Source organism: Eptatretus burgeri, chromosome 10 (assembly GCF_056783735.1).
Source record: "Eptatretus burgeri isolate ZD-2024b chromosome 10, Ebu_testis_v1, whole genome shotgun sequence".
Taxonomy (NCBI): Eukaryota; Metazoa; Chordata; class Myxini; order Myxiniformes; family Myxinidae; genus Eptatretus; species Eptatretus burgeri.
In genome coordinates, this window is record NC_140970.1 from 43,218,998 (window position 1) to 43,243,300 (window position 24,303).

The 24,303-nt window shown below is 42.7% G+C and overlaps 1 protein-coding gene across 1 annotated transcript in view; it reads left to right on the forward strand.

Moving 5' to 3' along the window:
* The window catches only part of MAB21L4 (mab-21 like 4), a 32,123-nt gene extending 14,009 nt beyond the window's left edge, over positions 1-18,114 (forward strand). The window contains exons 4-7 of the mRNA XM_085898040.1: positions 789-1,020; positions 5,364-5,514; positions 10,669-11,052; positions 16,143-18,114. Coding sequence (XP_085754166.1) covers positions 789-1,020; positions 5,364-5,514; positions 10,669-11,052; positions 16,143-16,247 — 872 coding nt within the window. The 3' untranslated portion in view covers positions 16,248-18,114. The remainder of the gene's footprint in view (positions 1-788; positions 1,021-5,363; positions 5,515-10,668; positions 11,053-16,142) is intronic.
* The last annotated feature ends 6,189 nt before the right edge of the window (positions 18,115-24,303 follow it).

Consider the following 24,303-nt stretch of genomic DNA (forward strand, 5'->3'; position numbering starts at 1 on the left):
TTAAATACTTTAACAGTGTAGAACACAAATTGGCTTCGTAATACTTCCAATAACTATGCTATATAATCGATATATAGCATGAGAGTGGCGTGACATGTGAGAAGATCGGGGCGAAGAAGATGCTGGTTGACGCTGCATTCGATGGTGATCAATAAGGCCTCTATCCTCCTATACTGTGACAACATCGTCTTATTACAGTGCATAAGAGTGATTTTTTTGTGTGTCGTCGAGGTTCATGGAAGAGTTAGTCCAAGTACACTGAATGGATCAGAACAAAAGGAACAGTTGAGAGAGGGGAAAACACCAACAGCAGAGTTGAAGACTAAGACAGAGGCAGACTTGGACAACAATGGGTGTGGGGAAGGACGTGTGGGGGGGGGGCAGGAGAGGATGTATAGGGATGCCTGAAGTGAACAATATGGATACAGAAGGATGCATGGGATGGACAAGATAGATACTGATGGAAACTCTCAAGAGGGAAAACTGGAAATTTGGAAGGAGGAGGGAATGGGTGGTAGTTATTGAGGATAGAAATGTGGTGTAGCACTTAACTTTTTTTTTTTTTACTTTGAAGTTAAACCTTTAAGACTTTAAAAATAATCTTTAAAATCATTATTTTATTAAAATTGATGGATTTTACTTGAAAGCTATGTGGGATATCATGTCCTATGAACTCTTCAGTTTAACTTGTTATTCGTGTGACTAAGTAACAGGTTCATTTTGTCAATTTGCTTTTCGTACCTATTTGTGTATATTTGTGTGAGGCTTTTTTTTTCTCTCTTCCGCAGAATCCATTAATGTTTCGCTGCTCTGCCTTGAGAGCCCCAATGTGATGCTGCTTGTAAAACATGGGGCTCGGTATCAGCGGATCTGGTTGGTGCCTTTTGTGAAAGAAATCGTGAGGGAATGGCTGCCCAAAGAATGGCCCGGACAAATAATTACGGAACGAGATCCAAGGATTGAAAAAAATCTTCAAACTCTAATGCTCAACCTTAAAGCCCAAACATTTTACCATTGGAGGTAGGATGAGTGGCTGTCGCACTTTATACCGTTGTACAGGGTGTCCAAAAAATGGTGAAGTGATCTGTCTGTAGGCTCACTGTGCTTGAACAATTTAATTTCCATTTGTAAAGTACGGTTCAACACTTGCAGCACGTTCTTGATCTGTCCATCTTTTCATGGTAAATCTCCATGGTTAAAGCATCAATCTGGGGGGGAAAAAGTCCCATTGTTGGGCATTAGCATTTACAAAATATTCAAAATCGAAATCACAACTCCACTTTTGGAACACCCTGTATATTTGACATCTGTTAATGGCATTTACAAACAACAATAATTATTTTTAAGGCCATTTTCCCTGCTATAGCGGGAGTTAACCTTGCAGGCCCCATGACAATCTTCGCCACTTTGCCCCGTTTTCTGCATCTCCCCTGGTTAACCCCCTTTCCCGCATTTCTTCTTCTACCACCATTAGCCAAGTCTTTCTCAGTCTTCCCCATCCCCTATTTCCTTCTACATTCATTTCCATCACTCTTCTTACCCAGTCACTTTCATCCTTCCCCAACACATGACCCAACCACCTCAACCTGTTTCTCTTCACAACATCCATCACAGGCTCTATTCCCATCATTTGTCTTCCTCTCTCTCAATGATATTTTGCACATCCACTGGACCATTCGCATTTCCTCCCTTTCCAAGCCTTCGTCGCTGCTCGACATTCATTACCCATGTCTCGCTCCCATAAATTATAGCACTTCTCACACATGTAGCATACACCTTTTCCTTCAACCTCAACGACACTCCCCTCTTCATCAACACTCCACTCAGTTCCCAAAACTTTTTCCATGCACATCTCACTCCAGTAACTGTTGCCAAATCTGATCCACCTTCTCCATTCAGCATGTCTCCTAGATAGCAAAATGTTTTCACACCTTCCAACTTCATGCCGTCTCCAAGAGTCAACTCAACATTTCCTCCATCTGCAACTCCCTCTATGCACACCTTACACTTGTAGCTTGTAGAATGTAGCTACCACACTGGTTAATGACCCTCTCACACCTCTACATTTTCGATGAACCCACTCAGCGCACATTGTACATTGAATGGAGTTCACTCCGACACCCTTTCTGTACACAGCACACGGCCACTTCCTAGTTCTTTCTACCTCACCACATGCTTTACCACTTACCATCACCTTCGCCTTTCCGATATTCACCTTCAAACCTTTTGCCTCCATACATTCCTTCCATTTATTCATCTTCTACTTCAGTCCATCCATACTCTCTGCAATCAACACCAGATGATCTGCATACAACAACTCCCACGGTAAACCCTCCATTGTACTCAAAGCCAGCACCTCCATCACAACTACAAATAGTAGTGGACTAAGTAACGACCCCTGATGCACTCCTACCTTCGAAACTCACCACTGTTCCCGTTATTCATCCTTACAGCTGTGCACGCTCTCTCGTACATTGCCTTCACTACTGATCAACCATTTCCTCCACTCCTAACTTCCTCAATGCACAAGTCATTACTTCGTGTGGAACCCTATCAAATGCTTTCTCCAGATCAACAAACCCAAAAAACAACTTCTTCCTCTTCTCCATGTACTTCTCCTGCAACTGCCTTACAATAAAAATCACATCTGTCGTTCCTCTTCCTGGCATGAATCCAAACTGCATTTCATCAATCTTCACTTTCTTCCTTATCCTCTTCTCAAACACCCTTTCCAATACCTTCATTCCATGCTCCAATAACTTTATTGCTCTATACCAGCCACAGTCCAGAGGGTCACCTTTCCCCTTGTACAGTGGGACGAGGGTACTCAGTTCCCAATCCACTGGAATGCGGCCTTCTTTCACCACCAGATTACAAGTCTCTGTCACTCTCTTCACACCCCAACTTCCCGCTGCCTTCAACATATCTCCCACAACTCCCGTCGGCCCTCCCGCTTTTCTACTCTTCATTGCTCTTATAGCTTCCTCAACTTCTTTTGGTATTTACATGGCATTTACAAAGTTCTACTTTATTCAAAGTTTGTGATGCAATAAAACTTTTATTCTTCCTTTTTGTTGACCTTGACCTGTGACCAAAGTATCAACGAAGGGAAAATTGCTGCCTTTGTTGATACTTTTCTGCTCATTTCAAAAAAAGAAAATCTTTTTCCTCTTCTTCTTTTGCTGTTTATTTTTCTTCCCCTTTTCCATCTTCTTCCCCTTTCTCTTTCTCTTTTCCTTCTTTGGCCTGGACTTGTTCTTCTTACCTGTAATTTTTGGTTGCATTTGTTGATACTTTACTGCTTGTGTAATTAATTTTTTTCTTCTTTTGCTTCTTTTTCTTCTTCTCTCTTGCTTCTTTTCTGGTCTAGACTTGTAATGTTCCTGCACTTTTGTACCCTATGTTTATACTTTGCTGTCTACAATTAAATTAGGGTGGTTTTCAATGGACAACTAAATTTGTGATTAAATTTCCATTCAAATAAAATTCTTCCTTTTCTTTTTATTCTGTTTCTACAATTTTGCAATTTAACCTCCATATGTATATATATATATATATATATATATATATATATATATATATATATATATATATATATATATATATATATATATATATATATGTATATGTATATATATATATATATATATATATATATATATATATATATATATATATATATATATATATATTCTTCTTCTTCTTCTTTCGGCTGCTCCCGTTAGGGGTCGCCACAGCGGATCATCCGTATGATCCGCATAGTGATTTGGCACATGTTTTACGCCAGATTCCCTTCCTGACGCAACCCTGGTCGCCTCTTACGACACAGGGATATGGTACACCTATTTTAACCGGGGTATACACCGGCCCAGTACACTAGTACTCATTTCGCCGACCTCGGAAGGATGACAGGCTGAGTCAACCCCCTGGTGTATTAATTCAGTGGTCCAACGGGGCTTGAACTCAGGACCTTTTGGATCCCAAGCCGCTGCCCTAACCACTGCGCCAACACCAGGTGTATATATATATATATATATATATATATATATATATATATATATATATATATATATATATATATATATATATATATATATATATATATATATATATATATATATATATATATATATATACATATACATATATATATACATATACATATACATATACATATACGCAATTCTCTCTCCGTCTCTACGTTCCTTATGCACAGCCACATTTTTTAAGTTACAAACTCCAAGCTCGGGGTACAAATACAACTTTGTGTGGGGGATAACATAGGCTATGTGGCCGCGGTCTCATGTGGGGCTGTGGGGGGTGGGGTGGGGGTGTAAGTTCTCTCTGTAAATGTGTACTGTGTCGCGCCACTTGGTGGTGTTGGCAGAGGGTATTACAATTTCCTTTTTTTTTTACCCGGGCAAAGCTGAGGTTAAAACTCTCTGCGCATGGGTAAATGTGGGGGAGTGGGACGTGAGGACGGGGACGGGGAGCGGTGGGGGTACTTGGAGTGAGGGTGAGGGGTTAAAGCACCCTATGCATGGGTAAATATGTCTTCCTTTCCTTCTACTTCTCACCCAAAAGTTTTGGCAAATACGACGACTAATTGGTCCATCAGTAAAACAAGGGGGTTTGGGGTGTGGGGGGGGAGCAGGACATGAGAACGGGGAGTGGGGGGGGTGTTGGCATGGGGTGAGGGGTTAAAGCACTCTATGCATGGGTAAATTTGTCTTCCTTTCCTTCTTCTTCTCACCCAAAAGTTTTGGCAAATACAACGACTAATTAGTCCATCAGCAAAGCAATGGGTAGGCTCTGCTCGTAAATTAATATATTTTGATATATAAATGATTACGGAATGCGCAGATTAATTGATAAGGCCTTAAAATGACATTCTCTTTTTAAGGAGCAAATTACAATAGAAACAAGCCTGGTGTGAGATTAATGGTTGAGGTGGTTGGCTTGAGATCTTAAGGCCTTGAGTTTGAGCCCCTGTTAAAACCATTGAAATAACACCAGGTGGGTTGACTCAGCTTCTCATTCGTCAGAGGTTGGCAAAATGAGTACCAGTTTACTCGTAACAGGGCACAGCATTAGTGGCACAGCTGCGCTTCCAGAAATGATGCAACCAGTAGTCACAGGCTGCATATGAAACAACAACAAAAATTGAAATGCTTTTGCAACGAGACAGAAATGAATTAATCAGTTTGTACATGCATAAATGTTTTACGTGGAAATACTAATGCTGTACTAGGTTATAAATGCACATTATATACAAACATTGTAATGAATGGAGTGATCCTTTATATTAATATGTTCAACAATCTGTTATGACTTATGGAAGAAACAATTGAGTTTGTTGTTAGTGTGTGCTTATCACAGGCAGTGCAAGTCGTACTGGAGGCACAGAGGCAAGGTGGCCATCTTTTGGATGCCCTTACCATTTTGGACAGCGTTAACAAGATCCACTGGCAGAGATGGAATGGAATGCCAATTCTAAAGATCTACCATCTCCAGGTGATGGTCGATGTACTTTATACATTTATGGTTCGACTCAAACATGGAGGTTTATTGTTGAACCTCTTCTTCGTATTTCATATGCAACTCAGGGCTGCAGGGTTTCATTATTGGCTGAGGGCGTGGAAGCTGTGCCACTGATGTAGTGCCCTCTGTTCGTAAGAGTAAGAATATAGAATTTGGCCAGGGTGCTGGTGATAGCTCGGCTACTCTTCGCGAAGGACACCATGGAATTTTTAACATCCACCAAATAATGCTGGCAAATTGGATGCCCAGTTCAATGTCCTTCCGAGGGACTGCACACATATTGATGAATCACCCGGCCAGTGAAACACCGGGATGATAGTTTATAGCTGGGTTGGTACCTCTCGGCCATCCTGTCAGCTCAGTTTATGAACTAGATGATGGACATCCAACCGTGTACAGTGTCTCCCCATTGAATCACTGCTGCAGCAGGAATATACCACTGATTAGGTGTCTCCACCAACCAAAAAGACTTCCTGGAAAAAGCATCCATCAAATGTAGATGGGCCTATCTGGCATCAAATGTAGCGATTGAAAAAGAATCCTCGACTGGCGGCCATTTTAGTTGTTAAAAAAAAAAACCCATGTCGAAGATGTCCTCAACCATTTCATGGACCATGCATTTACCGAGGTTCTTCAAACTTGCAATACAGATAATGAATGACGGCTAACATCTACACATTATTTTTTTCCTGGCATCAGAACAAAGATGGTCGACTGGCAGCCATTTTAGTTGTAAAACTGATGTTGAGCACGTCCTCAACCATTTCTCGGACTATGCTTTTACCGATGTTGTTCAAACTTGGCATACAGATAACGAATGATGGCTTACATATACATGTCTTTTTTTTTGAGATCACATCCAAGATGGCAGACTGGCCACCATTTTGTTACTTAAATGTGTCCCCAACCATTTCTCAGATATGCGTGGTCCGATTTCATTCAAATTTGGCAAGAGCACAGTCCATGATGGCACACACATGCCACTCACTTTATTTTGCGATCTGATCAAAGATGGCCGACTGGTAGACTGGCGGCCATTTTAGTTGTACATAAATATGGGCTAGCCCTTTAACCTCATACAGCAAAATTACTAAAACAATGAGGGCTATGACATTTTATATCTTTTTACTTGTTATTTTAGGTGATATAAATGTGTTTTCTTTCTCAGTGAGTGTTCACTTTTAGTTTATCATATCAGTGGGTATTATCATTGGGCGTTGCACACATTACGAGATGTTATTAGTGGGTATTTTTTTTATCTTCCAGCATTATATTTGTTTTCTTTCTCAGTGAGTGTTTGTTTTTAGGTGTTTCTCATCACAACTTACTGGATAGAATATGTGTTTTTAATTTTAGGTGTTTTGAGTGCGTTTTCTTTCTCAGTGAGTGTTTATTATGACGTGTTTCTCGTAACAACTCACTCGGTGATATTTGTGTATATTTTAGGTGTAATAAGTGTGTTTCCTTTCTCAGTCAGGTCAGGTATGAGAGCATGCGCCAGAGCAGTGCGTCACTGCATCCACTTTCCACCGATACTCCAGGGGCCTCCGTCTGGTCATCCCCCAGGCAGATGCCTGGCCCATCCCCATCTCCTCGAGATGTCGATCAACCTGCTGCAACCATGAGGCACGTAGTCGGCCCTTTGGCCTCCTCAACTCAAGAGGCTCCCTCGCTGAGTGAATCTGGTCAGCAGGATCAGCGTCAGGAAAACGAGCCACATGTCCATACAGCTGCAGCTGATGCTCACGGACTATTCAGGAAATAAATCTCATTAGAGTCTCTCTCAGCAAACCGCTCGTTGGACAAAAAGTCCAACCAGCAATAGCCAAGGATTCTTTGAAGAGACCTGGTACCAAAGGAATTAAGTCGCCATCTCATATCCCTGATCAGAGTCCAAGTCTCACATCCAGAGAGCAAGACTGAAAGCACAAAGGACCTGAAGACTTGGACTTTCATCCTCCTACACAGTTACCGACAACGCCACAAACCACGATCCAGTGAATCCATGACTCCCCAAGCCCAACCCAGACATCGATTGACCTCCGGATTACAACCTGCAGAGACATGAATATCACTGCCAAGGAAAGTGAATCTCTCCGTGACCTCAACATCCTTACGACAAACAGGTACAGACAAGACAGCAGCATCCAATATGTCATTGAAAGCCTGGATGTTAGTTTTGACCCAGGAAACCCCTAATCCCAGTGGCTCCGACTCCTCATTCAGCACCTCGAGGGCCCCCATAAGGATATCCAGAGTCTCCACAAAGATGACTGCATCATCTGTGAAATCAAGGTGAGAGATCTTGACATTCCCAAACAATGCACTGCAGCTTGATCTCTCCAACATCCTCCCCAGAATCCAGTCCATACAAGTGCTGAAACGTGTCCGAGGCAGTACACACCTTTGACAAACTCCAGTAACAACTGGAAATAATTCAGAGATGGTATTTCGACATCTCACAGCATGCAGCACCAGAGTGTAGTTCCGAAATCAGATTGATCAGTTATGGTGGCACCCCATGAAGACCAAGAATCCTCCAGAGGACATCCCAATTCCCCAAATCAAACATTGTAGAGAAACAATTTGCAGAGATCACCATAGGCTGCAAGCATCCCCTGCCGAAATCCTCACCTGCATTCGGTGAGGACCTGAAGAAAAATGATACGGTCAATCGTTGACCTCTTTAGTGTAAAGCCTGACTGCTCTGGGCACTGGTGCTCAAGATAATGGTGGCAAACACGATCAATAATTATCCGAGCAAACACCATGCCTGACACTGAGAGCAGCATCACCCCTCGGTAGTTGTTGCAGTCTTGGTGATCACCCTTCCATTTACAGAGAGGGACAAGACCCCTCCTCCAGTCAGTTGAGATGATGCCTGTGTTCTAGGCAGAGCACAGAACTAGATGCAACGACAAGAGTGCAGCATTTCCATGAGCCTTGAAAAATTCAGCATCTATGTTACAGATCCCAGGAGCTTTACCCCCATTTCAACAGGTTCACAACAACCTGTGTTTCCACAAAAAAAGGTGGATCACATTTGATTGGAGGGTCAGCAATAGGGAGAGCAAGACCCCTGACATCCAACTCAACAGCTGGTGGATCAGCCTGGTGCAGCTGCTCAAAGTAACTGGCCCAGCAGTCTTCACTTTGGACTCCTCTGTCAAGAGCCCACCATCCTCCGCTCTAACTGCAGTACACCGAGGGACGGGATTGGAGAAACGCAATGCACGAATTCCCCTCTAACCAGGACGAGAATCACTTGACCACAGGTGATGCTCTACCCTCTCACAGATTCCTCGCACATAGGCCTCCTTGTCCACCCTCAGGCACATACAGTTTTACACCTCAACTCACTGTACAGCTCAGCTCTGCCATTCAGCCTTGCCCTGCGACTCTGGTCAATGGTATCCAGTGTCCCTTGAGATACAAAATTCTTCTTTTTCCTCTGGTCACTTCCAAGAAATCCACCAGCAACATCAAGGATGGTGGTCTTGAAGGCACTCCACAACTCTTCAGGATTCCTCAAAGCATGCAGACCACCAAATCCCCACTCATCCTGTTCACAAACTCCTCAGCTGCCCTCTCATCCTTGAGCTTGCCAACATCGAGGTTAGGCTGGCACCATTCTCCTGTATTTAAGCTGCATCTTCAGAGTTGCGACCACAAGCCTGTGGTCGGTATTGAGGAACAGAGAACTCCGGTCAACCATGCAGTTCTCGACCATTCTCCAGCGATCATCAATGAGCACATGGTCTCCTTTGCCACACCACCAGGATTGGAATACCAAATGCAGCGAAGAGCCTGTGGTTCACTGAAACCATGAACCAGCCACCCTCAGTCCATGACTTTTTGTAAAGTCAAGGAACTTAGTAATATTCTGCTTCACAGTTCCAGCCCCATGGGAACCAACACTTGTCTCATAACCATCCCTATCAGTTCCATGTGATGGATTGATATCCCCCAAGACAAGAAGAGTATCTCGTCTGGGGCACTGATCAACCACAGACTCGAGCGTGGCATAGAATGCATCCTTCACGGTGAGATCACTCGTCTCAGTCGGTGCATTTACAGACACCAGGGAAACGACACCTAATGAGTAATGAATCTTTAGTCTCATAATACACTCGTTGACCAGTGTTACCTCGATTATCATTGGATCAGCTTATTTGACACAGCTACAGCAACTCCTTGGGCATGGTAACCATCAGAGCGACCAGACCAATAGAAGGTGCAACCACGTGCCATGACCTCACCTATATCCGGTCTCTGATCTTCAGAGAGTGCTGCAATACCGATGTTCAAACGCTTGAGCTCAGATGATAACAGAGACAGGTGACCATCCTCTCGTAGGGAGAGGACATTCCAGGCACTCATCTGAAGTGACCGCCTCAGGTTAATCCAAGGAGACCACCATCTGGTAGACAACACCTCAGTACCACCCCGACACACACTACCGCAATCTGCCCGGGAAGGTTACCCCGTGGTTTTCCTCCCATCATCAAAGAGTGGAGGTCCCGAAGGCTTTGCCCCAATCCCCTCATCCGGTGAGCTGCTCTGTGGAGGGGTGCTGCACTGGAGGTACTCCCACAGAGTGGGCTTTCAATTTTCTTTGCGTTTTTCTTGTTTGCGGAGTGAAGGGTTTTTCCGGTGGCAGGAGTGCAAATCCTGCCACCAACCTCCTAAAAAAAAAAAAAAGAGTAACCCAACTGCAGGAGGACGTCCGCAGACACAGTTTGGCACTAGATATGGATAGCCGTTGGCTCACAAGGAGCTCCTCCGCCCTTTGTGAGTTCTCAGGAAGGCATAGATCTGGGGAAGGGCATGTTATCATCATTTCTCAGTGTGTTTATTTTTCGTTGTTTCTCATATCACCTCACTCAATGTTATTTGTGTTTTTGATTTGAGGTGTTATAAGTCTGTTGTCTTTCTCAGAAAGTGTTTATTTTTGGTCGTTTCTCGTAAGAACTTACTCGATGTTATTTGTGTTTCTCGTTGGTGTCACGAATGTGTTTTCTTTCTCAGTGAATGTTTGTTTTTAGATGTTTCTAGTCCCGCCTTACTAGATGTTATGTGTGCTTTGTTTTGTTAGATGTTACAAGTGTGCTTTCTTTCTCTTCTCAGACGGCACTGCTTTGGGCGATGGCGTTTTTCCCCTCATTAGAAGATTGGGCAGACTTGGAATCTTCAGTTTATCGCCTTGTGGTGATTCTCCTCCGAGCTGCAAATCTTCAAACTCTCCCTGACTTTTTCCTGCCAGGTGTCAATGCTTTCACAGCTGGCTCAACCTCCCCTCTTCAGGAGGAGGACATGCGCCGCCTCTATGGGTTGCTGCAGAATTTTGCAACCACTCCCGAACAATTTCTGATCATTCACACATCACAGATCCCTCCACGGGTAAAGGAGCATCTTTGCGCACCACTCCGCCGCCTCTTGCATCTCCCTGAGGTCACCCGAGATGGACACACCTTATGGAAACAAGCCTATTTTGATCTTCTGCTGAGAGAGGTCTGGGCCACCAGCTATTTATTATGTTCACACAGGGAGTGGGATGTGGAAGGGCAGGGGGAGGATAGTGTGGAGATAACCGACTCCTTATCTGTTTGCTTGTGCCCAACCCTCCCGTCCTTCAAGTTCTGCTCATTGTCGCCTCTCCCAATACCTATCCCGACTCTCTTATTATACTGCCACTGACTCTTTCCCACCCTTCCTTTCCATCATCCATGTACTCAAGTGTAATGTCCTTCCTTGACCCTCCGCCAGTCTGTGAAACTGATCCTCACTGTATTTTAGACCTTCCGTGAGCCAAGACCTATATCTATACTGCAGTGCCTTCAGAAAGTATTCACACCCCTTGACTTTTGCCACATTTTGTTGTGTTACAGCCTAAATTTAAAATGGATTAAATTTTTAATTGTCACCGATCTACACAAAAATATAGTCGGGTCAATTTATGACAAACAACCACCAAACCCACAACAAATTGCAACAAAAGGTTTTTCAAAAGGTTTCATTCCTACTGGATATACTGATCAACAGAAAAAAAAAGTCTACCAAAATCTGACATCTGGAAATGGGTTAAAACAGTCATTTTCAAGATGGCCGCCACCAGGCTTTGAAATAACTAAAACAGCTATAACTTCTTCAATAATTGTGATAAAAACATAATTGTTGGTTCTGGTCCATGGTTTTAATGGATCAGCAATCCACTGGTGTCAATAAAATTTAGATCTGATCAGTATTTAACATGAAATCCAAGATGGCAGCAAAAAATGAAGGGTGTAAAAATCAATAAATTGTCTCTATGTAATCAAACCTCTGTTTGGCAATCACCCAACATTTATCAAATTCTAACAAAAGGGTTTTCAGTCTTCTCTTACCAGCTTATCTATAAGTAAAAGAAATGAGTAAACTGGAGAGCAAACACCCAGATGTGTATGAGAAGTTTCAAAATGGCTTCCATGTGATCCGGCGAACAAACCAGTTTTGGGCAGGCCTCAGCTGTGATCTAGTCATCGAACAAACACTCATGAGATCACTAAAGAGCACCGGTGGCTTGACTCATGGCAGTAAGATGACAGAGGAACACCTATCACTGTGGACAATGTCAGCCCCTATAACAACGTCGCCATGCAGGACTTCAATGATCTCACATACGCAACAAGCGAACAGCATAAAGAAGCAACTGGTGCCAGAATTGAAAGACATGCATTCGACCTCTTGAAGATAAGCACAAAGCTGAATGCATTTTCACCTTTCTCCTCTGATCCGACATTGAGAAATATCATAAATGGTATCGTGGCAAGTGAAGACATCAACATGCATGAATATGAAGCTGTTGGGAACAAAATCATCGAGAGAATGATTGGACAACCTGTGTTGTCCTTCTCCATCAAGAGGACAGAGAAAGCAAACACCCTGGGAAATTCTAATGCTCTCCATGTTGCTCCTCACAGAACCATCGACTCCAGTGTGCTATTCCAGCGATTCCTGGTGGTATCCCAGACGGGTGATTTGTCACTTGAGGACGTGATGAGTTTTGAGCTCAGTCCATACCCTCCATCCCTATTTGAGGACAACACGATCTTGAGGAAGGCCGACAAACCTCAACTCGCTCAATCCGTTAATGACCACTGTACCAAGGCACTGGCATGTGAAGGAGTACCTGACACCACACCTTTAGCACACCTTCAGACTGAATGGTATGTTCTTGATGGTGGATCCTTGCTGCACAAGCTCAAGTGGAAGAAGGGAGATACATTTGGCAAATAGCCAGAGCATATGCGGACTTCACAACAAAACACGATGGGACAGCAACTGTTGTCTTTGATGGCTATGGTGCATGCCCTTTGATAAAGGATAACACTCAGCAGAGACGGGGACAAGCCAACAGTTATCCGACTGTGAACTTCACCGGAGAAACTGAATTTGATGGAAAGAGAGATGAATTCCTATCTGTCGGCAGTAAAAAGCAACAGCTGATCACCTTAATAGGTGATCAGCTGAAGAAAGTGGGCTGCACAGTTATTCAGGCAGAAGGGGACACTGATGTGGACATTGCCAAGACAGCCATAAACAGCACAATTCTGCATTCCACCACACTAATCGGAGAGGACACAGATTTGTTGATGCTTTTGCTCCATTACTGTATACCAGATGGAAAAACCACTATATTTCAGATCAGACAACCAGTCAAGAAGCAATCTGAAAGTATATGACAATCGGATGAAGCATCTTCTTGGGAATGAGTTGTGCACTCAACTATTATTCCTGCACGCCTTCACAGGATGTGATTCAACATCTCGTGTGTCTGGCATTGGGGGGAAAAAAAAAGTCTTTCAGAAACTCGTGGAAGATGATCAAGGCCTCCAGTTGTGTGCAGATACATTCACTTCGAGAGGCGTCAGCCACGCTGAAATAAAGAAACCTGGCAGCCAAGCGATGGCCGTTATATTTGGTGGGGAGAGTACAAGTTCTCTGGCAGCCATGCGCTACAAGATATTCACAAAGGTCACTGCTGCTAAGTCTTTCGTTACACCTGAACGTCTTCCCCCAACGGAATCTGCCACCAAGTTTCATTGTGTCCGAGTGTACTACCAGGTCATGGTTTGGATGGGGATGGAGGGTGACCTCGATCCTCTAGACTGGGCTGGGGACTTGAAGACAATCGATTTGTACCTATCATGACTGCCATGAATGCTGCACCAGACACTCTTCTGAAGATGATACACTGCAACTGCACCACAGCTTGTGACACACCCTGTTGCAGCTGCAGAAAGAATGGGCTTCCGTGTACGTCTGCATGTGGATCATGCCAAGTGACGTTTTGTGACAATCCAGCAAATCAAGCCTCTGAGGAACTAGAGGACAGTGATGAGGACTGAAATTGTAACCCAAACTGCCATTATGTAATGTTCACAAATAAATGTTTCAGTGGCACCAGGTGTTCAGTGATTTTGGTTTAGATGGAAAATTTATTGATTCTTGCACTCTTGAATTTTGCCGCCATCTTGGATTTCATGTTAAATACTGATCAGATCTAAATTTTATTGACACCAGTGGAAGGCTGATCCATTAAAACCATGGACCAGAACCAACAATTATGTTTTTATCACAATTATTGAAGAAGTTATAGCTGTTTTAGTTGTTTCAAAGCCCAGTGGCAGCCATCTTGAAAATGACTGTTTTAACCCATTTCCAGATGTCAGATTTTGGTAGACTATTTTTTGTGTTGATCAGTATATCCAGTAGGAATGAAAACTACTGAAAAACCTTTTGTTGCAATTTGTTGTGGGTCAGGTGGTATTTTGACCCGACTAATACCCCATAATGCCAAATAAAAATAAAAAATTAGAATTTTTTGCAAATTAATTAAAAATGAAAAGATGAAATGTCTTCCATCAATAAGTTTTCAACTCCTTTGCTATGATAATCCAAATTGAGCTCAAATGCATCTAATTTCCTTTGATCATCCTTGAGATGTCTAAATTTGATTGGAGTCCACCTGTGGCCAATTCATTTGAATGGACACAACTTAGAAAGAAACACACCTTTCTATATGAGGTCCCACAGTTGACGGTGCATGTCAGAGCAGAAACTCTACCATAAGATCCAAGGAACTGTCCATAGAACTCCGTGAGAATTGTGAGGAAGCATATGATCAGGGGAAGGGTATAAAACAATTTCGAGAGAGAAAGTTCCCAAGAGCACAGTGAGCTCCATCATTAGGAAATGGAAAGAATATGGAACTTCACAGACTCTTCCTAGAGATGGCCGTCCGACCAAACTGAGCAAGAATGACCTTGGTCAGGGAGGTGAGTAAGAACCCAATGGCCATTCTGACACAACTACAGAGTTCCTTGGCTGAGATGGGAGAACATGCCGGAAAGACAACAGTCTCTGCGGCACATCACAAATCTAGGCTTTATGGGAGAATGGCCTGACTGAAGTCACTGCCGAGAAAAAGGCACATGACAGCATGCCTGAAGTTTGCAAAAAGGCACATCTTAGACTCTGAGAGCATGAGGCAAAATATCTGTGGTCTGATGAGACGAAAATTTAACTCTTTGGCCTGAATGCAAAGTGCTACGTCTGGCAGAAAACGAGCACAGCTCATCACCCATCTAACACCATCTCTACCGTGAAGCATGGTGGTGGCAGAATCATGCAATGGGGATGCATTTCAGTGGCAGAGACTGGCAGACTTGTAAGGATCGAGGGAAAAACAAATCTGTGAGCATAACCTGCTTCAGAGTGCAAAAGACCTTCGACTGCAGCGAAGATTTACGTTCCAACAGGACAATGACCCCAAGCATACAGCCAATGCAACACTGCAATGGCTTCAGAACAAGAATGTGAAAGTCATTGAATGGCCCAGCCAAATAACAGGCTTGAATCCCATTAAGAATCTTTCACCCATCCAAATTCCCATCCAAATTGACACTCCCCATCCAAATTGACAGAGCTTGAGCAAATCTGCAAGGAAGAATGGGAGAAATTCCCCAAATCTGGATGTGCAAAGCTGATACAGACATGCCCAAGAAGACTCGAAGCTGTATTTGCTGTCAAAGGAGCTTCGACAAAGTATTGATTCAGGGGGTTGAACACTTATTGACGCAAAAGATTTCAGCATTTCATTTTTAATTGATTTGTAAAACATTCTAAAAGTATGTTTTCACTTTGTCATTATGGAGTATTTTATGTAGATCGGTGACAAAAAAAATTAAATTCAATCCATTTTAAATTCAGGCTGTAACACAACAAAATGCAACAAAAGTCAAGTGGTGTGAATACTTCCTGAAGGCACTGTATACGAGATGTTTGGCTGGGAGTAAAGAAGTGTTTTTGGCCCCCACAAAAAAATAGAAAATAAAAAAATATGATTTCTTTAAAAAGCCAACAGGATTAGATCACCATGCAATGCTGGGTATCCCTGCAAGTTCCAAATAAATTAAAATTGTCAATTTCTCAAACGACTTTTTGAACTCAAATCATGGACCATGACCAAGAGTTGAACAATGAATGAAGTTGGTTTAAGTGACACATCAGAAAACAGATGAGCCTGCATTTTAACCTTCGTTTTCCTTGTCTGCTTGTAGTCTCGGATGCTTGAGATCCAGGACGACAGCAGAATCGCAGCATTGCAAGCAGCATGGCAAGAAGTAACAGTCTTACTTCCCGATGTACCGACAAGTCCATATTGAGTGGATGGACGCATCTTCTTACATGTCCTACCTAAAGGGACAAGTACAGCAGATTCCACATGGAATGAGTAGGGAATAGCAGGATAATCACAGTAATGTCGGGGCAATGAAAAAAAAATGAATGCCAGTGTTCTTTTTGTCTCAAGCCTTTTCCAAGATGTATTTTATTATATGCTACATTGTACAGTATGTATCTTCAAGCCTGGTGTTGGCTTAGTGGTTAGGGTGGCGGCTTGGGATCCCAGGGTCCTGAGTTCAAGACCCGTTGGCTGCTGAATTAACACCAGGGGGTTGACTCAGCCTGTCATCCATCTGAGGTCGGCGAAGTGAGTACCAGTGTACTGGTCCCGGTGTATGCCCCGGTTAGAATAGGTATACCATATCCCTGTGTGTCGTAAGAGGTGACCAGGGTTGGCGTCAGGAAGGGCATCCGGCCATAAAACATTGCCTCAAGAAATAGCCTAACCCCTGCACAGCAGGGAAAATGGCTGTAAAAACGGTCATTTATTATTTTGTACAGTATGTATCTTCACTATTTTAAGTATTATTTTGAAAACGTTTATTGGTTCACGAGCGCCAGCCAGAGTGACCACTATATTCGTTATGTCTGTGTGTCTGTCTTTCCAGAGCATAAGTCCGTGGACTTTGATCCGATCTTGATGAAACTTTGTTATGTGTTCGATATCAATGTCTAGTTGTGTTTTCCTGTACGAGGGCGTGGCTCCGCACAGCCATTTTTAGGGGGTAGTCGGATTAAAAATCTATCTTCTCCTCGGGAATTCACTGAATGGAATGGGTTCTTTGGTATTTGAATAGAAAAATGAAATATCTAAAAGTTGTCGTTGTCTGATTTTTCTTTTTCCTCCCAAGGTCAAGGTCACAAGGTCAAAAACTTAGAAAATTGCGAATTTTGACATAAAAATCATACGAACGCCCAAATTTGAGAGCGAGGATGACAATATTTTTATGCATAATCTTGAGGTCATTCCCCACCTAAAGTCTTGAAACCATTTTGCTCTATCTCAAACACCTTGCCCGTGGCGCCCCCTTCAAGTTTGTTTTTATGCTCATTTGATCAAAGTATGGATAATAATAATAATCCGAGGAGTGCGAAATGCCATATAGCCTATATGATGTTATATTGTTCCTGGAACGTTCCAGAGGAAGTTTTGCACCAAAGGTCATAATCCTTAACCTTTGACCTTTAAAGGCCACAAAGGTTACATTTTCAAAGTTGTGGGAATCGAACCGGGTTTTCGACCTTCTTCGACGAACTAACTCCATTAAGCTAAAGCACGTATCCTGTTTCCTTATTTTAATGTCCACAACATTGTTTTGGGACCTTTAAAGGTTATGCAAAGGTCAAATTTTTAAAGTTGTTGAACGAAACCGGGTTTTCGACATTTTGCAGCTGTTGATTGAAGGCCACGATAATTAATTATAACTTAGTCAAAAATTATCACATTGTCTCATCCTTGACTTCTGAAACAATCTACATCGTCAAATACCGCTCATGAACCATCATCGTCTTCAGACTTGTTTCTCATCATTACCATAAAATGTTGGGATTTAAAATCAAAGTAAAATGATTTCTGTTTGTGTGGAATATTTCACTGAGAATGTGAAGAACACAAAATGTGAAAAACCCAATTATGAGTGTCATAACAATTATATGTTAAGGACATCTACATAATATGTATGCAAAGAATGCCTTTTTGGAACCTCCCACAGACACTGTTTTCCCGATTTGAGCAGTTCTGTTCCCTTTGAAATCCATGCCAATGGCAGGATTTGTCACCTTCCGTTATCCCTATTTAAACACTTCTCAAATAAATGTCCCATTTATCTGTGAGCTTCTCCTTTTCTTTTCTACATTTTCTTTTTCTCAATGCACCCGGATCCAGCATCGGCCCCTTGACCTGTTGCTGTCCGATTTCATCTTCCCGTTGATCCATCGAGTTAGTTTTCAAAATGACGTATGAATGCTAATTGAGGCCTTTGGCACATGCGCTGTGGGACTCCACAGAGACTCCATTCTGCTCGATGAGCGCTTTTAACCTGCCACTGCTGGAATGAAATCCATAATTCAAATTCTCTTTTAAACATAATTTTCAGCATTTAGACAAAAAGCTGGGCGTTGGCTTAGCAGGTAGGGTGGCTGGCCTGGGATTTTATGGTCTTGAGTTCGAGCCCCATTTGTGAAAGAATTAACACCAGGTGGGGTTGACTCAACCCATCATCCTTGTGAGGTTGACAAAATGAGTACCAGTGCATTGGTGTAGGGGCACAGCATCAGCGGCATAGCTGCAACCCAACAAAATGAAAGCTGCCATACACAAGAGGAAGAAGAAGCATTTAGAAGAAGCATCAAAATGGTTAACCATAATTGTTTTTCTTGAATGCAAATCGGACTCACAGAAATATAGCAACATGAGAAATATCCGTGGATGAGAGAAGTCGGGTTCATTCCATTTCCTGTTAATACAATTAGCTTGTGGTGAGAGTAGTTATAGCGCGCGCGCGCGCACACTCACACACACACACACACACACACACACACACACACACACACACACACACACACACACACACACACACACACACACACGGACGCTTCTCCTTTCACCAATATATGAAAAAGTCTTGTATAATTTATCTTGTGGCCCCAGAACCAATCAAAAAAAAAAGATATAATTATAATGGCAACCATAGCCCACACCACTCACACTCCCACCCCCACCCACCCAAACATGATTAATAGGAAATGTCATAATTTTAAACTTACCATGTGCATCAACAAGCAACCTATATGATCTGATATGTTTAGAATATGTAAACAGATATGTTTACCAGATATGATATTATCAGATATGTTTACCAGATATGATAACATATCATTATATGATATTTTAAATACCAGATATTCATCCACACCAGATATGTTTAGAATCACAAGGAAATGAGATGCAGGTGGAGGCCATTCAGCCCATCATGCCTGCACCACATCAACACCAGACAAATGTATCAACACAAGATCAAATAAGAAAATGAAAAAGAAAAATGGTTTTTCATTTTATTAAGTGTTTTTTGTGTTGCTTTTGTAGTTTTTGTAAAAAAATAAAATTTCCCTTCTCCTCAGGGGAGGTGACATGGGCTTTGGTTAAAAAAAAAACACACACAACAACCACAAAATCGGTTGACAAGACCCCCGCCAACAACACTCCGGACACAAGCACGCAATCACCCATCAATGCTCAAGCAACCTCAAAGTCCTGCCAACATCCCTATACCCCTCTATCTCTGATACCTCCAGGTACCTATCTAATTCCAAATTTAAACTTATCTACCGTTTCTGCTGTCACTACCTTTCCAGAGAGACCATTCCATGCATTAACTAGAAAGGTGGTAGAGCATGTACCTCCGCAGTGCAATGCCTGATCCAACAGAACATATCATGCCCAACAAATATATCGTTTTTAGGCCCATCTCTCTATGGTGAAGAATCATTTGAAAAATTAAATAAATCTCCTATCCGAATCTGGATTCGGATCTTCACCAAAATCGAATCAATTCATCGTCACACACCCAACGTGTCCATCAAGTTTCATCTGAATCCGCCCACAACTTTTTGAGATATCCTGCACACAGACAGACAGACAGACAAACAAACAAACAAACAGACAAACAAACAGACAGACAAACAGACAGACAGACAAACAGACAGACAGGGGTGAAAATATAATCTCCATTAAACTTTGGTGGCAGAGGTAACTACTCTCTGAGTGAAAGTCCCCTGCCTTACTACCATCTTAATTCTCCTCTTCTTCACTCTCAAGCTATGGTCCCTGGTCCTGTCACTGTCGACTCTGCTGAAAAATTATTCTGAACTTATTTTATCTGTACCTTTCATTATCTTAAACATCTCAATCATATCTCCTCATAACCACCTCCCGTCTAGTGTATAAAGCCCTGTCTCCTTCAGCCGCTCCTCAGAGCTGAGTCGAGCTAGGCCGGGAATCAATCTCGTAGCCCTGTGATGAACCCGCTCCATGGTATCTATGTCCTTCCTGAATTGTGGTGACCAAAAGTGCACACAACATTCGAGATGTGGCCCTCACTAAATTCCTGTACAATGTTAACATCACCTCTTGATTTATAAATGATCCCCCTCCGAATACAACCTAAAACCTTATTTGCTTTACCGATACCTGCCTGGCATTGTGCTGCCTCCTTACTCCTGTATCTATTACCACCCCCAGATCTTTCTCCTGTGTAACACACTCCAAAATTACCCCTTGCAACCTGTAATCTCTATTTTCATTGTTCTTCCCCATCCCCAACACCTTACACTTGCTCAGGTTAAATTCCATCTGCCAATCTTTTGCCAAATCTATCCAAGTATCAATACTTTCCTGAATCTGATCACCACCCCCTCTGATATCCACCTTGCCTCCAAGCTTTGTGTAATCTGGAAATTTGGAAAGCTTTCTCTTCACCCCATTATCCAAATCGTTGATGTAAATAATGAATAATAATGGTCTGAGTACTGATCCCTGAGGTACCCCACTACTTACATCCTCCCATCAAGACACCCTCCTACTCACAGCCACTCTTTGCTTCCCATCACTAAGCCAGTTTCCGATCCAATTAGCCACCTGACCAGCCACTCCACAAACCCTCACCTTGGCTAACAACGTCTGATGTGGTACCTTATCAAATGCCTTCTTAAAGTCTAGACATACGAGGTCCACTGCCTTTCCCTCATCCACCCAATCAGACACTCCTTAATAGAACTCCAAAAGATTTGATAAACAGGAACTACCTTCGGTAAACCCATGCTGACGACCTTTAATTCGTTTGTATTTATTTAAATGGTTCCTCATCCGGTCCTTAATTAATGTCTCAAACACCTTCCCCACAACTGAAGTCAAACAAACAGAAAGATATTTGGATTTTTCTTAAATAGTGGTGTTACATTTACTACTCGCCAATCCTCCGGTATCTGTCCTGACTTGAGTGAACTATTGAAAATATCCGTTAACATCTCGCTTGCCTGCTCAGCCACCTCCATCAATACTCTCGGTTGCATATTATCTGGTCCCAGAGCCTTATGTACTCTTAGATTTCCTAGTTGTTCCTTTACTTCCTCCATTCCAACCCGGATCTTCTGTAGAAGCCCTTTCTCACCTCCTTGATAGATACTCTCAGCTATTGGCAATTCTCCTGACTGTTCTTATGTAAAAGTTGAAGCAAAATACCTGTTTAATAAGCCTGCCATCTTACTTTCATCACTAACCACTCTCCCAGTGCTATTCCTCAATGGGCCCACACTGGCCCTAACCTGTTATTTTCCCCAGATATACTTAAAGAAAGCCTGACTATTATGTTTAATATAATTAGCCACGTCCTTCCCATTCTCTCTTTTGGTTTGTCAAGTTACTTTCTTCACTTGCCTCTGTTTATCCCGAGAGTGATATAAATATAATTCCAGTCCTGATATTTTAAACCTAATAAATACCTTCTGCTTCTCCTTAACAGTGTTCCTTATCTCACTGGTCAACCACCCTGGTCTCTTTCTGCTTCTAGTTTTACACCTCATTGGAATGGACTTACTCTGTACTCTACACATTTGATCCTTGAAGGTTTCCCATTTCTCTGATGCTGATTGTCCTGTTGTTAGCTTCTCCCAATCTACATCACCAATGTCTCTCCTCGTACCCTCAAGGTTTGCTTTCCTGAAATCTAATAGCCTTACTCTACTATCCTGAACTCCAACCCTTCACAGAATCTTTGCGCACATGATGTTATGGTTACTTGCTCCTAAATGTGCCTCTACCTCCACGATATTGGGATCGTTACTTAAAATGAGGTCTAACACTGCACTCCCCTCGTGTGCTTATCTACAAACTGGGTTAAAAAGCAATCCTGGACTAAAACCAGGAAATCCTCATCTGCTCTTCCCTTTCCCTGTTCCAGACTCAATCTATCCCTGGCAAGTTAAAATCCCCCATAATCAATACTCATCCCTTACCACATGCCCTTTTGAATTCTTCATGTATTCCTCCTTCCTCCTCTTCCTTCACACTCACAGCCCGATGAAACATCCCACCAGTATCTTGCTGTTTTTACAACCTCAACCCATGCAGAATTCTCCACAATAATTTCCTCCTTATGTCACACCTTTCTCTTGATGCAATGCTGCCTTTTACCCAGATTGCTACTCCTCCTCCTCCTCCTCCTCCTATTTTATCCTTCCGTCACACCAATACACCTTGTAGCCTTGTAATCCTGTTCTCCAGTTACTCTCCTCCTTAAACCATGTCTCACTCACTGCAACTATATTGTACTCCTCGTTATCTGCTTTGGCTTCTAGATCTTCGATCTTATTATTTAAACTTCTGGCATTTGTACAAATATGTTTAACTTATCTTCCCACCTTATCAACTTATCACCACCACCTCTTATCTTCCCCCATCCAAATCCTCGATCTTTTCTACCCCCGATAATCCACCCAAGCCCACTTCCTTCAATTCTCCTGCTTTCCTTCCTGAAAGTCCCTTTAATGTCCATCTTCCCCTCGCCATGTTCCCCGTCCCATCCCCATCCCTCTCCCTTCCACAGTTCACCTGTGTCTGTTCCCCAATGTTTTGTCCCTTCCACTCCCGCCCCTCTTGTCTCATGCCTCCTTGCTGTGAGTTGTGTGTTAGCTCTCATACGAGCCTCGACCAAGGTATACAAAAAAAAAAAAAAAAAAAAAAAAAACTTTTCCCTTCCTGAAATTCTATTTTCTTGCCTGGCCTTACTCATCACAATTACATCATCAATTTCTTCCTTGATAGCTTCCCCACCCTCCGCTGACTGAAGAGAGCCTGAATTCCTTCCTCAATTCCCACTACAAACCTTGCTGCCCCCTTTATATTTTTCAAATGGCCATCATTCTGGAAACACTCCGTTCATCCACAAAATGATTCCCACTGCCTCTTAAATGAAAATACTTCCTGCCACCATTCTTCCAGCCATTGGTTGACATCTATCGCCCTGCTCATGATTACCTCCACCACCGAAGGTGAAGGAAGTTATGTTTCACCCCTCTCTGTCTGTTTGTTTGTCTGTTTGTCTGTCCGTTTGTGTGCAGGATATCTCAAAGAGTTGTGGACGGATCCAGATAAATTTGGTGGGCAGGTTGTGTGCGTGATAAGGATGAACTGATTAGATTTTGGTGAAGATCCAGATAAGACTATTGGAATTTTAAAGTGATTCTTAACCATTGAGAAATAGGGCCAAAATGATATATAGCACGATATCTCAAAAAGTTGTGGATGGATTCGGAAGAAACTTGGTGGATACGTTGGGTGTGTGACCATGACAAATTGGTTCAGTTTTGGTGAAGATCTGAATACTGATCTAGATACGACTTTTATTTAATTTTTAAGATGATTCTTCACCATTGAGAGAAACAATATAGTTATAGCATGATATTTCAAAAATGTATCGAGTCCGATATGTTCGCGTGGATCAGGCATTACATGGTGGAGGCATGCGCTCAACCGAGTGCCCTTCTAGTTTCTATATCTTTTCCTTATCACAGGAGAATCCCAGAAAACATGACCTCACACCTTTTGCTTTTAGCCGCTTACTCAACATCCTGCATCTATTTTTCAAAACCTCAGAATAAACTTTCCCTGAATCATTTGCTCCTAGGAGTACCACAACCAACTTTTTCCTTCCTTGACCCGATATGATATCATTTACCCTTCCTTTAATGTCCCTAACTCCTGCTAATTCAAACCTGCACAGAATTCTATGTCTTCGATCCTTCCTGCTGAATGAAGAATCTACATATTTATTAGTCACCCACAAAAACTGTCTTCCAGACCTCATTCCGACCAATCTCTATCGCTGCATCACTGCCGCCTGTGCTCTCTGCACCATCAAGGCTGCCTGCGCTCTCTGCACCATCACCGCTGCCTGCGCTCTCTGCACCATCACCGCTGCCTGCGCTCTCTGCACCATCACCGCTGCCTGCGCTCTCTGCACCATCACCGCTGCCTGCGCT